Source organism: Centropristis striata, chromosome 16, assembly GCF_030273125.1.
Source record: "Centropristis striata isolate RG_2023a ecotype Rhode Island chromosome 16, C.striata_1.0, whole genome shotgun sequence".
Lineage (NCBI taxonomy): Eukaryota > Metazoa > Chordata > Actinopteri > Perciformes > Serranidae > Centropristis > Centropristis striata.
Genome location: NC_081532.1, coordinates 10924128 through 10940287, shown reverse-complemented (window position 1 = coordinate 10940287; position 16160 = coordinate 10924128). Strand labels below are relative to the sequence as shown.

Genomic DNA, 16160 nt, shown 5'->3' with positions numbered 1-16160 from the left:
TGAATAAAGCAAATATAATTGATTTTCCTTTAAATAAAACAATAAACATACATGATGTGGAAGAACAAAAAATTGAGATATATTATCAGAACAACACAAAAGCTGTTTATATTTGATATATATTTGATTGATATTCACTTAACTGCATAATAAATAAAATAGAATAAAAATAATAATAAAATAAAATAAAATAAAATAAAATAAAATAAAATAAAATAAAATAAAATAAAATAAAATAAAATAAAATAAAATAAAATAAAAATGAATATACGGTTTGGGAAATATCTGTTTTTGTAAATAAACTCTTCAAATGTACCTGGATACATTCCACCACTTGTTACTTCATGTGTGATAGAATCAGACGATTCATAATGTTAATAATGTTGTCAGTCCACTAGAGGGCGGTGTTGCATTGATTATTGTTGCTGCTGGATTCAGGGACCCAGAATTGAACTCTTTCATGCAAGGTGAGAAACAAAAACATGTCTGATCCTGAAAGTGATTTGCTGCAGGTGAGGGTGTGATATAACTTCCATCTTGATCATCACAAACTGATGCATAATACCAGATCTGGAAATGGCTTTTGTTTTCTTTTAAGTAACAAATGAACAGAACTGTGTGCTTCATGAGTATGACTTCACAGTTTTTATTGACTTCATAAATCACAACAGCGGACAGAGCAGAGACACGGAGGAAGTTTGTGTCCCACAAAATATGTTTATAAGACAGGAAAATTAAATCAAGAGGAAAGATTACATAATTTAGAAGCCCTTCAGTTTAACTATGCGTAATTGAAAAAAGTGTGGCACCAGATGTCCTGCAACATTTAGGAGTTGTTCAATATTTGTAGACTTCTGACATATCTTTAGCCAGTGCATACCCAACAGAGCAGATCATAGGTAACATGATATATTACTCTTTTTTGGACTATTATTGTTAAATGAAAGCAACTTAAGTGATCCATTCATGTTGCATAATTATTACTTTTGAGACATTTAAATCACAAAACATTCGATTCATGGTAAACATATGCCCTGTTCAGAAACACAGAACATCTGAATAAATGGGAAGAAACTTAAGTAAAAAGTGCATTTTGCTAATGATTGTCAAGCATCGTCTGACAGGGAAGACATCCCCTTCTCGTTGTATTTACCACCGCTGCATGAACACACAAGAAGCCCACAGGAGAGGGTATAAACTCTCTATTAAAAAATATAAATTACAAATGTTATCCAGCCCATGTTTGATGTTTACATTGTTCTTTTTTACTACAAGTCAAAACCTGATGATGCTAAATAGGTAATGTTATTCATGTTCACCATCTCAGTGTAGCATGTTACTATGTTTCATAATTAGCATTTAACATAAAAAGTGAACGCTGAGGCTGGTGGGAATGTCATTAGTTTGGAAGCAAATTACAGTTTTGACCTGATTATGGCGCTGGATTGTTATTACAATGATTCTGAGGGGAACAGGAAGGTGCATGTCATATTTTCATGCCAATTGCATCATGCCATTTTTATTTTTTACCAGAGCTGATGATGGAAAAAGGAGTGAGCCCTCTTGCTTCATTGTTATCTCTATTGAGCGTTGCACATGCGCAGTACTGATCAGGTGCCCATGACAAAAAAAGCGAAAAGTTAATTAGCTGAAATGAACATTTCAATTATCCTGGGAACAGAAGTTTAGTTGGGTATCATTAGAGGACGTGGCCAAAACCCCTACGGTGTAGCCTGCTGTGCATGTAGTAATTATTATTATTATTATTATTATTATTATTACTAATAGTAATAATAATAATAATAATAATAATAATAATAGCTTAGATTTATATAGTGCCTTTCAAAAAACCCAAGGATGCTTAAAAACCCAAGGACGCTTAGTTGTTGTTATTTGATAATTTCTAAATAAAACAGTTTTAACTGGGGCAAGAAAAACCAAATCCAAGTGAATAAAAAATAATCTTGAATCTTGCAGCTGTCAACACATTTCAGTGAAAACTGCATATATGAACCTTGTAGTGACGCTAGAGGAAAGGTCGGGGTCACCTGGGTCATTAGGATTAATCCTTTGGGCGACATGACCGCCTGTACAAAACTGCAATCAATCCAATAGTGGTTGAGATATTTCACCTTGTCCCAAAGTGGTTGGACAAAATGTAACTTGCTGTGTCAGATAAATGGTTTGTTTTTCATGAGGAAAGTGTGAAACAGTTGAAACCACTTTTATTAGTTTTATTCTGAAAGTTCAGTATAAAATCAATTATAACTCTTGTGAAATGTGTTTGCGGCGTGGATGGGAATCAGTGTAATGATGTGGTTCCTACTGATTAATGTGTCCATTAGTGGAAAGCTTGTGGCTGTGCATCTATTGAGTTATTTCTGTTAGTTGGTCACAGTGTTGCCATGTAACATTAACATATTTGCCCTTCTCAGGTTACACTTCTAACAGACTTGAAAGAATTTCCAAATGTCACGTGAACTTCATATGTACCGAGGTGGTGTGAGGGCCCTGAGCTTTCAGGTGCATCTCAATAAATTAGAATATGATGGAAAAGTCAATTTCCAATAGTTCAAGTCATAGTATCATATTTTTTTTGAAACACTGAATTTAAGGTCTTCATTAAATGTAAGCCATAATCATTATAATTAGAAGATACTAAATAAATTAAGACATGAAATGTTTCATTCTGTGTGTAATGGATCTATATAATGTGTTATTTCTACTTTTTTAATTGAATTACTGACATAAATAAACTTTCTATGATATTATAATTTATTGAGATGCACATATTTATTTTGAAACAAAGAGTGGATGTATTAGCCCTTAGCACGCAATGATTCACAAAGCAAGGACTAGTGCACATTCAGAGAAACACACACACGCTTGCATGCACCCATACAGACACTCTCACACACGGATACACACTCTTACAAGTTGTTCTGCAGCCAGTTGAGGTAACCCCTGAGTGCCTGCTTCCCTACTTCAAAGTCCATTGGCCAGGTTATGAAGCTGAAACATCCGTGGAAGCCGTGCTCATAGTGGTCGATGGTCACTGTGATGCCCGCGTCCTGCAGGCGGCGTGCGTACATCAGGCCATCATCCCTCAACACGTCATACTCGCACGTTAGCATGTATGTTCGAGGGGATTTCGCCAAGACCTCGGGTCCTGCTAACAGCGGCGACGCCCTGACGTCCAGCAGCCCCGGCACCTCCTTCGCCACCCCCTGTAAGCCTTTGTCCACAATCACAGGCTTGTAGTTCTTCTTGTGTTTGGGGGGCAGGAGGACGGTCCAGTCTACCCGCGCCCTCAGCTCTGGGGTGATGTTTGTCTGGTCTAAGGAGCTGTGGTTGTTCGCCATAAACTGGGGCTGCAGCACGGGGTCAATACTGAGGTACTGCAGCCAGAAGTGGACCATGAGGGACCGGTACAGGATGGGGATGTATTGGTTCTGCAAGTAGGAGGGTGTGTTGAAGTCCAGAGCCTGGACGACTGGGTAGATCAACGCCTGGACGCTGAATTTCACTTCAATGGTGTCATCTGTGGAAATCTGGGGAAACATGAAAACATAAGGCCTCAATCTCTTGATTTACATTTACTTTTTACAAGGGATGGGAATAATTAATCGATAATCGATTAATGGTCGTTAAGAATTTGGTCGATCAAATGGAATTTTAAATCGATCTGTGTATTTTTTTATTTTATTTTTATTTATGTACTCACTGAACTGAAACACTGCACAAAGTTCGGTTCTGTCGCCTTGCGTGAATAAGCCAATAAGCTGAGGATTAAGTTGGATAAAGCTGCAGTTTGCAAACTGAAAGTTGCAATAAAAAACACACAGAAATAAGAAAGAATATTCATTTGAGCAAAACTAGCTTACTGTATCAAACCTTGCTAGCATAAATTACTAGGTTTAATTTGATCCGAAACTTATTTTTGAATCGAAACACATTTAATTATGCAAGATTACTGTAAAAACTAACCTCATGCCTCTTCGGGGTCTAAAACATAAAATATTGAATTCCTTGACGTTATCTATACAGTTTAATCTCAGTTGAGTTTGTTTTACTATTGAAAGGATCAAGTCTTTTTTCGTCCTTTTAAAATAAAAGCGCCCATTATAAAACAGGCTTTTGCATAGTACTGTATGTATGTATATATATATATATCTTTTATTTTGCCCAAGTATGCATGCAGCGATTAATCGATTAATTGATCGTTAACGTTATAGATAGTCCAGTTGGCAGGTTTCTTTTAAACGCCCATCCCTACTACATTGTTGCACACATTCTTACAGGAGATTGCATCAGCCTGTACCTCCTGAGAGACCGCAGCAGCCAGGTTTCCTCCAGCACTGTCACCCGCCACAGCCACACGCTCAGGGTCGATGGCATACCGGGCCAGAACCTCTGGGGACAGGAAGTGTTTGGCAGCATTGAGGCAGTCTAAATACGGCACAGGAAAGTGCACCTCTGGATACAGTCGGTACCTACACAACACAGACAGTGGATACAAATGATCATTTACTGGAGGCTTAGAAAACTTCTTTTCTCTTGTTCTGTAGTTAAAGGGTCATAAAGGGGAGATTTTTTAAGTCTGAATCAACAAAAAAAAGGGCGATTAATTAATTTTTTATTTCAATTATGATTTAGGCCTAAATAATTATGAAAACAAGATTCTCGAGATAAAAGTATTATTGTTCCACAATCTATTTTGCAATGATGCTCTCATTTTATCTTGTGTTAACCCTAACCCTAATCCATTGCACCCCTTTTACTTATTTAATTTGTTGCTTAACTCTTTTTTTTGGTTTTCAGTTGAAATACACTTAAAGTTCAAGAAAATACACTGCTAAAAGGACTTATTTTTCTTAAAAGTTTAATAAATACCCAATGTTTGCAAAGTCAAGTCATTTTGGAAAATACTTTTGAACTTGTGTATAAAAAATAACCATAATTATGCTTTTTTTTTTACCATAATCAAGCAGTCTTACATGCAACTTAAAGTGTGTTTCTGTCTCTATCAGCAGATAAATGTTGAAACAGTCCATCAGTGTTGCAAACTTACTCAACAGAGACCACAACAGTGTTGAGCTCGTCGGACAACATCCGGTTGATTGTATCATAAGCCCCCTTCTCTGGGGACATGAGAGAAAAAAGAGGAGTGTGGAAATGTTGAAAAGAACAATTTGGCTGCTGAATTATCCATTTGACTGAAGTTTCACTGAAAGACAAAAACATCATTAGACAAACTTCTTTTGTAGAATCTGCACAAACCATTCCCTTGCAACATGTCACATTTACTAAAACAGACAAAAATACTATAAATCTGCAGGTATCACAAGGCTAAATGTAAGAGTTTAATATTGCCTTTATAGATGCATGACGCATTTAAAAATATGAAGCTTAAATTCAAATACAAAGCAAATAAAGCCCACAAAACTACCTTTATTCCTACTAAATACAGGGAAAATACTATAAAGATAAATAATATAACACTGGGTGCACTATTTGCACCTGTAGAGCAAAAAAATACTTTTGTGGTTTCACATCTTGATCATTGACTTTACTTTTTTTTTCCTGAATTTTAGTTCCTCTTTCTGTACATAATGACAGCGGAAACATCTGTACTCACTGGTGCTGCCGAGGGCCCAGCCGCCTCCATGTAAATACATCAGCCCTCTCCTCAGATGACCCTCGCCTCCAGCCGGGGGCTCGTACACACGGACAGGGACGCCAGCAAAAGTGATGTCACTGACTTTAACGCCGGGCAGGACCTCTCCACCAGACTCCGAACTGCCCAGCCCCTCCAGCATGCCATCTAAACCTTCTGTGGACTGCCTGACTGAGTTGATGTAATGGTCGTAGCCCAGCCAAGCCTTCAAAGAGGCCTGAAGACACAGAAGAACACGTACTGAGGCCAAGATTAAAAACAGAAAGTAGGAGAAAGGAATTTTGTAAGACAAAATGTATTCATTTCTTGGCAGGGACTTCAGACAATGTCTCACCCAGTCACCTCTGTCCTTCTGCACCGTGTCTCAGTGGACTTCAGAGGTTTAACAACGTCTCAGTGTCTGCCCTCCTCCCCACTAACTGTCTCAATAATCCGGTTCAGCCGAGGCCAGCAGACGGAGCCTGAACCAGCCAGCTACACCCAGACATGTTGGCTGTGGCAACGTTTCATAATAATATTTGTTTTATCAATTCCTGAAGCTGAATATTCTACCAATGTGGTACGATATTTGACTTTAGAATTTCTAGCCAGCTGCACCCTGATCATAATCCTGACCCTGTACCTGAACCTGTATCTGTTCCTGAACCCTTATCTGTACCTGTCTGCCTGTAAGTAGGTCTGTCCCTGTAACTGCTTTTGTTAGTTAGTATTAATGTCATTCTCCAAATCAACAATTTAACTTTTTTTTCTCCCAGCACTGAAGGCTCTGCCATCATTAGACTATGGAGTATATATATATATATATATATATAAATGAGGAGCTTCTAAAAGGAGGATTATTCAACTAAATTTGACCATATGGCCTTAGCATAACATAAAAAATAAATAAATGATATATATATATATATATTTTTTTTTATGTACCATGCTAAGGCCCTATGGTCAAATTTAGTTGATTAATCTTCCCTTTGGAAGCTCATTTTGATTGAATTTCCATTTAGAATTGAAATCATGATCATGAAATCTTTTTTTAAACCAAAAAAATAAAATAAATCGAAGCAAAATAAATCAAATAAAAAATAAGAGTCACAAATCTCGCTGTAAGCCATTTTATTATTTGTTTTACGTACTCCAAATCCATTTGCTAAACTATAGTACTGTGTTTTCTAATACTTGTTTCAATGTTTCCTGTTACCACACATTCGAAGATTTCCATTCTCTTGTGTTCCTTTTATGTTGTGAGCTGCCATTTCCAATTCCGGTGTGCAATTGTGCAAATGTTGTATTTTACTCTCTTATTAAAAACATACTTTTTAGAACTACTTTGGTGTTATAATAATAGGTGAATGAATCCTTGCTCAAAATGTCAAATGCTGCAGAAAACAGAAAATTTCTCAGTGAAGTGCAGTTTAGAGAACATTTTAGCTTCTTCTACAGATAGTCATATTAAATATTATAAAATATCACATTTAAGCCCAAATATTGAATTAACAATTACTGCATTTGATATTATCTTAATAGATTTTTTTACACTTAATATTTGGAAAATAAGTGACATATTAAACTGTAAATGACTTGAATAAAGAGTATTATTTGCTTTGGAGCAAAGAAGTCTCTATAAAGTCGTCTTTCAGAGATGTTTTGCACCAAAGCAGTAAATGGTCTTTATACAGGTCATTTCATATTTCATATCTAGTAGAACATTAATCTGCAAACTCCCTCAGCCACTGTGGCAATAACTAACTTTCACTCTTCACCTACAGTGTAATTTTCAATATGCAGACCAAAGTTGTGGGTTGAGAGTTTGTCAACCTCACACAGGCCCAAGATAAACTCCCTGATGGCTGCTTTCCAACAGATTAGCACCGTGACAAACAGCGTGAAAGTTTCAAAATCAGACGGGTGATGAACTGAACAAGCTCTTTCACAAAGTTTGTACATTTCACCTCGATGTTACTAATGAGCCCTAATGGATACAAGCATGAAAAGACAGTCTGGTAAAGAGGAGCACTGTTATCTAAATCCATGACTGTGCACAATGGTGAGGTGTTTAAGGATATTATGTACCTCAGATGTTGTAATTTTACGGAACTGTGTGTCAATTTATGTACATGGCATCTGCTCTAAAAATACAATATCTACCTGAATAAATACACGATAATGCAATAAAAGCTTTACTGAGATAAAGCTAGGCATTTCATGCTTGATATTCAACACATGGCTGAACGGTTGGGTCAAAGTCTCTGTTTGCACAATGTGTTCCTGGCTAAAAGGTGTGTGTGCTTTATCAAAGCCATAATTACTGTACACCTGTTAGTTTTTCAAATATGCAGCTAAGCTTTTTATTTATCTCTTTTTTAATCATTTTTCCTATTCATGTACTCAGTGTTATACCTAATGTATTTATATTAATAATAATACATTTTATTTATAGAACGCTTTACAAGGTACTCAAAGACGATTTACAGTCAAAACACAGTGAAAATGCAGTTACAAATAAAAACAAACAATTAAAATCAACAAATCTTGTCTTCAGCACGGATAAGAGGAGAAACACACATTTGTTACAGTTGATAAACCATCTAGCTGTAGCTCATGACACCATAATTGAATGTATTTAAATTTCTTTTCAACTGTTTACTTGTGCAATAATAGTATTTTAAGTCTTTATATATGTTTTAAAATGGTATGTTTTTCTATTTACTACTACTATCAATCACATTAGGAAAATCGTTTTCCTCGTCATCATTAGTAAATAAAAAAACGCATGACCATGTCAGAAAGCAGTGAAAAAAACAAACCTGATTCCTTCAAATTTCATATACTACTATTTCTTTTTATTCTTGGTTGGAGCAGTGAAGCCAAATGTCCCTCTATAGAACAATAAAGTCTTTCTGATGCTGGATTCATCGTGTTATATTCTTTATTTGGGCATTTCATTGTCACATGCAGTGTCAATAAATCCATCTTAAGTGGGAAACAACTGCTATCATAATATTTACTTGTGCATATTTGATCATAATCATAGCTAGAGTTGCTCTCCAGCTGCATGTGTTGTTAACCTATCAGCCCATGTATCACAATGCGCCCCCATGTAATGAAAACATGTCCTCTCTCACCAGGTGCATCGCTGTTCGGAATCCTGCATCCAGCATCATCAGCTTCCACGGCTCCTGGATGCCATCAGGCATCGGGATGTAAACGTAATAAGCGAGCCCCACCGTTAGTAACACCGTAATAACAACCGGCAGCCTCCTCATCTTGACTGACAGCTTCAGTATCTTCAGTGACTCATGCACGAGCTGACAGAGGACCCAGACTCACTACGCTCTGCAGCTGATACTCGCTGATTTGTCGCTGGAGGGCCAACCAGGCTCCGGAGTCCAAAGCACTGCAAATTACTTTATTGGCTCGATAAGCATAAAGACTTCCGTTAAAGAAATCTTCAAAATAAAACCGTTGTCTGGAAGCTAAATTGATAACTTGATTCAAACGTTGTTAAACCTCTGAAGTCCAGGAGATTTTGGTTCAAATTTGTCAACTTCCTATGCATTCATTTCTATTTCTGTTTAGCATCTTTCAGTCTGTCCTTACAGCGCATGCATTGCTCCTTTTTCTCGACACAAACTTGGCCATCAGTCAGATTTTTCATTTTATTTTAATTAACAAAGTATAAAGCTGCAAGGAACCGAAAAGTACAAACAAAAGACACAGGTGTCTATGGGAATGTACCATTTTTAAAAACATTTTTTTTTTACCATTTATACACACAAAAACAGCAGAAAAAAATAATAAATAATAAAACTGCAAACCAGTCTATTTGCATGTAAATTAAAAATAGTAATAGTTTTCATTGTAGAATGATGTCTAGAAACATAAATGTCACACTGTGAAAGCTCCTATGATTGAACTTTCAACTGGCTTTCTCAGCTTGTTTACATATCATATATAAATAAAGTTATTACTGTAAATAAAACATGTGTATTTTCAATACTCCAGAGGGTTAAATCGATTCACATTTGACCTGTATCTTATTATCAATAAAGGTTTTAGTCAGTGATGGTAAATAAAATAATAATAACAATAATAATAAAGGCCAAGAAATATATGCTAATAAATAATAATAATAATAATAATAATAATAATAATAATTAGATTTAAATTTTTACTCACTTTTCAAGCTTGGGTCAAACTGTTCTTCCCAAAAACAACGAACTGAATGCAGAACTTCTTCTTGTAAGAAAGAGAGTAGAGTATACACTGTGGTATTAGTAGCCTACTTTTACTCAAAATGATCCGAGTACTTCTTCCAGCACTCTCCTTCATTATATGGTTTCTATTTTATTCCATAATAAGTAATATATTATGAAATTTATATAGCTACCTATTTGTAAAGTTCTGTTTCATAAATATTAGGTATGGCCCTGGTATCATACCAGCAATATTTTACTGCTAGATTTTAACCTGATGAAAATTAAATCCATAGTATTTTTGGTAGTTGAACGACCTTTCTGTTTCAGAAACTTGACAAGACCATAGACTGTATATAAATAAGGACAAGACTCACGCTTTTATTTTGAAGGCTGCGTTGCAGCACGAATTGATCCCTGGGAAATGAGTGCATTTGTAACATTTGTAGATGGATTCAAAGTTGTATTACACAAATGTGACCACGAAGGGGCACAATAGAGCTGCAGAGTGCAGCCAGGACGCCACACATACACATTTCTTTCTTTCTTTCTTTCTTTCTTTCTTTCTTTCTTTCTTTCTTTCTTTCTTTCTGTCAGTGATTTATAACTTTAATAACTAAAATCTTTAACTTAACTCATTTGAAAATGCATATATCAATTAAATCAATTGAAATAGCTTTAAGCTTAAGCTTTAAGAAAACAATAAAACCTGCAGAGATACATATTTATCTTCTATTTATCATCTCAGATGATGCCAACTTTAATTACAGTTGAAGACCCAATGTGGGCTGTCATGAACTAGCTCAAAGTCCAGACAATATAGTGAGACCAATCATATAATTGAGGAATGAAGTAAAACACATTTAATATTAAACCCACATAAATTATAGATAACATGAGGTGAAACATATGCATCGGTATTGTCAGTAGTGTAGGTAGTGTAATTTAAGGTGGAAAGCAAAGACCACTGCCATATTCAGCCCTAGAGTAATCAGAGTAATGAGTAATCAAGAGAGCTGGATTCAGGTGTGGCTCATCCTCCTGACGCTCCTCTGTCACATGACTTCACCGGAAACAGGAAAGCACAGGAAAAGCTCCAAATAGCCACAAACAAAGTAGAGGGGCTGCAAAAACAGGTGAATGCAGAACTTCTTGAACTGCACAATGAAGAGTCGACTTAATATTGCAGCTCAGTCTGGTGCAAACATGTCAGTTATACTCGGAGGTGAGGAAACTGGCAAGTAGGCAAAATAAAGCCCCACCTCTACTGCAACAGCTACTTCCTGTTAATTAAAATCATGAATTCCATAACAATGTGCTCCTGATGATGTAATACTAATGCTACCAATGCATCTCCCATTTAGGGTAAGAAAACTGCTAATGAAATCTTAGTGTTAGAAGTTAATAAATGGATCTAAATTGATTGTGTTTGTGTATAAACTTTAGACATTTAGTTACTTATTCATTCAGCTGTTACATTTAGAACAGCAAACATGTTAATGCTGCAAAGTTCAGTTAGAGAGGTAATGATCTAAAGGTGCTGTATGTCTGGTAAAGTCAGGAGGGCTTCTCTCACTGAGTATTAATGTCTTTCATGTGAACACATCAATACTGGACTGGACTCTTACTGGAATGGATCAGTGGTGCAGGTTGTTGGACAGAGATCAGACTCATCATGATCGATCACAGGCTATTGAGCTGTCTACCGTCTCTCCGTCTTTTTTCAAGATAAAAGGTCATTCTTTTCTTAAGTGGTTTGGTGTTCAATATTTTCACTGGGACACGGCAAAATTGACACCTTGAATTGACTTAAAAAGCTTTAATTTAATTACAGCAATGATTTAGCATTATATCAACTGAGTTTCTTGTTCTCAAGACTGTTTTTTAGGGGCATTTTTGCCTTTTTTTTTAACAGAGAGAGGCCTTTATTAGAAGGATCCCTTAAAATGCATCATCTCATGAAGGGGGTTCTTAATCCAAATGTACACAAATTATACATAAAGCAAACAACACAAATATACTCACACATACACAGAGATAAGCTCTAGCAACTCCCATACCCACTGACTCTGCTTAAAAAAATGCCAAAATACATAAGTAATTATACCCATGCAGAGCTATATACATAAGTTAATTCATCTATACATTAAAGATGAGTTATTTCCATGCCCCAAGTGTAATTAGAAGTTTTTGTTGTTGAAGATAATAGGCTTTAATTTGAGTACAGAAGAGAATCAGGAAACATGAGCTCAGGGACAAAGGGCTTGAGCCAAACTCAATTTGAGGATGTTGCAATTACGTGCTATGTATCTTCGACCACGGGGCAAAGGGTCTCAGTGTCACTCTCTCTCTGCTATTTATCACCCTGTTTCTTCCCACGGTTTAGCTTTTTAAATGGGCACTGTCTGTCCCTGGTGGCCCAGTGTGAGAATGTAAACAAACATCTGAGCTGATGAGGATCTGACCCCTGCTCTGGACTGGTTTTCCAAAACATAGCAGGCAGGCCACCAGACCATGTCAGATTAGCCTCTTGGAACAGCAGAGAGGGCTTCAGGAGGGGATAGGAGAAGTGGTGGCTGAAGGTCATAGTGATGGCTTTGAAAAAAAAGTTAGTAGTACTATATCTAAAAAATATATTAATGTAATTATTAGACTGATAAGACTAAAGATTATTAAGGATTCCCCAGTTTCATGCTGACCCTACAGATGTGAGAACTGTGTTGATCTTCACATCGACTTATTGGCAAGAGAGCAAATGAGCATATTTCCTAAAATGTTTAACAAGATTTCCTCAATGCCTTATGCTACTTTAGCAAGGACAGATCATGAGACACTGGCCCCTGAACACAGATACAGAAACATGACGCCTAAACTCAAAAAGTCTAGAAGAGTCTACTTATAATGACTCATTTTGTATCATTTTGTAGTCGTTTTGCATGTGTGTTTTTCCCCTCGTTTCTTTATAAGTTTTGCATTTATTTATGGTTATTTTGCATCCCCTGTAGTCATTTTGCATAATTTTTTAGTAATGTTGAGTGTCTTTATGATTGTTTTGCTCTTTGCTGTCATTTTGTAGTTGTTTGGTTGCATCTTTTTTTTACTGTTTTGCATCTGTATTTGGTGATTTTTCACCTCTTTGTAGTTATTTAATGATTGTTTTCTATCTATTTTAGTAATTTTGCATGCTTTTGTGGTGGAATTTGGTCTGTTTTATTCATTTTGTATCTCTTGTAGGTGATTGTAGATTAGGTGGTAATTTGTCAAATCCTTGCAGATGTTTTGCATCTTTTTGAGTTGTTTAATTTACTATGCTGTCTTTTTATGTCTCTTTGTAGTCGGTTTGGGTCGTTTGTAGTTCTTATGTGTCTCATTTTGGTTATCGATGTCTATTTTTAAAATAATTTTGCACATCTTTGTGGTAATTTTGTGTCTTTTTCTATTTTTTTTTCATCTCTGATTGTTTAGCACTGATGGGTTGTGGTTGAGGGCCTCTGACCTTTGAGCCCCTGGGCTTGTACCCTGTTGGCCATTCAGTAAATTCAGGAAAGCAAACCATACATTTCAACCTGTTATAGATACAAGATGAAATTTCTATTTCTTTTATGCCCATTCTGGTGAACTATTTGCACAGAGATGGACAGCAGAAAGGGGAGTGTGTGCAGAAGTGGTTCAAAAATGGATGTCTTAAAACTTTATTATGCCATTAAGACTTGTCACTATTACATGCACTAAACTTTAATCCGACCACAGCTGCTGTAGTACCTCATGACGCACAAAACTACAAACCCTTTGCAGTCATGTTGAAATCCTACATCCTGCTGGGGGTCAGTGTTACACACTCAAAAGATCACTTTAAGTCAGACACAGATGCCATACTTGCTCTCTTTCCAAAAGCTGCCTGGATGAGGGCGTCAGCAGAAAGCTTAAATTGTAAACGTTAATGTGATATATGTGCTTTTCTGTGTGGGTGTGTGTGTATGTGTGTGCGCGCGTGTGTGTGGCGTAAAGAGTGTGCATTAAAATTCCCCTCTTCCTGCCGCCCCCCTCCCTCCTGTGTGTTGGTCTGGCGTCTCCCTGCAGTCTGTGGTATGGAGGGCAGAGAGAGGGCCTCTCTTGTGTCGCCGACTGGAATTACACTTATGGTCATTTAACATGACTGAACGCATGAGGCAGAAATGAAGGTTTTCCATTTCAGGCAGTCCTGTCTCGTCGTTCAGCCTCTTTCTTGACACTGCGTTTAAATAAGTTGAAGCATTAATTACCGGGCGGGGTACATTCAGAGATTTTTACCAAAGAACTGCACCTTGAACTGACTGCTCTGCATCTAGTATTCTAAATTTCAAGGACTCGGAGAGGAGAATTTGGCTGAAAAGATGCAAAAAATGTTAAGCGATGACATCCTGCAAGTAGAAATGAGAAAATACAAACTAATTGGCACTGCTGAAAAGAAAGCAGTGTTTTTTTTCCAAAGCCACAGTCACAGTTAGATGCATTAACTCCAACAAGTTATTTTTGTCTTCACTCCTTTTTAATCTTCAAAAATACATTTTATGAGGGACAAAAATAATTTTGCACGGATCGTTTAAACATTATCTTGATTGGTTAATGTGCATGTAATATCAGGAATGATCTGAATGCACATGTCTGAGAGAGAGAGAGAGACATGAGTCACATGTAGGATTCAGGCTTGTGGGGTGGAGCTATGCTTTGATAAAATGGCCTTAACATTGACAGTTTTCAACCAGGAGACACTTTTTTGAGTAAATGAACATTTACTGACATGACAAAAGTGAATTTTAAACTAATTTAGAGATTAGAACTGTTGTGACGAATATATTTTAATGCGTTGGTGAGGCTGTGAGCAGTGGTGGAAGAAGTAATCACATCCTTTATTGCAGTAAAAGTACTAATACCATACTGCAGAATTACTCCACTAGTAGTAAAAGTCCTGTATTCCTAGTCCTACTTCAGTAAAAGTGCAAAAGAATCAGCATCTAAGTACTTGTTATGCAGAATGGCCCTTCTCAGATTGTTTTATATACACTGTTGCCCATCTGCGTTTAAAACTAACTGAAGTAAAAGTACAAAAGTACCAACATTACGTTTTGTAGGGCAGTACAGAGCTTGAGTAATGTACTTAGTTACATTCCACCGCTGATCATGAGTGCAATAGGAATAGAATAAATGCTGATTATCTGAATGTGATGAAGACCTGGGCGTTGACATGATGGCTGACAGCAGCAGAGAGGAGAACAGATTGAATGTCTGACAGCAGTGACATCATCAGCTGACGGACAGTGCGGCATAATTTGATTGGTTTAAGCCCACGATCAACTTTGAAGAAGCATGAGAAGCGAGTGAGGGATAATTGTGAATTAAAAAAGATCTTCCTGAATGAACTTACGCTGAGCTTCCTTTCACAGACGACTTGTCGCAGAGGGAAAAGCCCTGCTGTAAATAACACCATTAATGACGGCTGAGTTCCATTTACCGGCTGAATCACTGTCACTGAGTCTCGGCTTACTGGGAAATGTGAAATATAACGATGTCATTGTTGATGCCATTAGTAACATTCTTACCGTAAAGAGTCAAATATGTCTGCCCTATTTGGAGAATCATTAGGAATTTCCTCACAGTATCCCTTATGCTTTGATGATTCTTCAGGTGAAGCTCTGAATATAGATACAGGACTCTGACACTAGTGCTGGATGTGAAGCCACTTCTCTGGTTGAGGGAACAGGAGAATAAAATGGTTTCAATTAAAATCCAAACGGCATGAATTCAAGTTGACCACCACAGCTGCTGTTCTTTGTGAAGGAGGAAACTAGCAGCCCGACTGACAGGAAGTGAGTTTTTGATACTAATTGCTGCAGCTCATTTATAGAAAATAGACCCTGAGTCAGTGGTGGGAAGTGTTTTTACTCACACACTGTGCTACTTCTAGTCAGAGGAAAATATTTTACTGCTTTTTTGTGTGACATTTTTTGCTATTTTAAATGAAGGACTTTTACTTGAGTGAATGGGAATCATACATACAGTCATGGAAACATTTTTTAGACCACCCTTTTTCTACAATGTCTTGTTCATTTTAATGGAGAATTTCAGGTGTGATAAATCAAAGAAGAAATGTTAAAAGTGGAGTCAGTGATTCTAGTCCAAACCAATCCTTTTTGTTAAATTTAGTGAATGTCTCTTCACAGTCCACTAGCTGCCCATTATTTGAGCGGGCTGAAGAATAAAACAACCCTGGTGTTCATACACAGCCCTGACTGTGTGAATGAAAAACAATCAAA

General features: G+C 36.8%; 1 protein-coding gene across 1 annotated transcript; it reads right to left on the bottom strand.

Annotated features, from left to right (window-relative positions):
* Nucleotides 1-630: 630 nt before the first annotated feature.
* On the bottom strand, nucleotides 631-9046 carry nceh1a (neutral cholesterol ester hydrolase 1a). The gene is made up of 5 exons (XM_059353182.1): nucleotides 8797-9046; nucleotides 5639-5894; nucleotides 5072-5141; nucleotides 4322-4493; nucleotides 631-3551 (listed from the first exon to the last, which is right to left on the bottom strand). Exons 1-5 carry the CDS (start codon nucleotides 8935-8937, stop codon nucleotides 2931-2933), a joined length of 1260 nt encoding a protein of 419 aa, XP_059209165.1. The 5' UTR covers nucleotides 8938-9046; the 3' UTR covers nucleotides 631-2930.
* Nucleotides 9047-16160: the final 7114 nt, after the last annotated feature.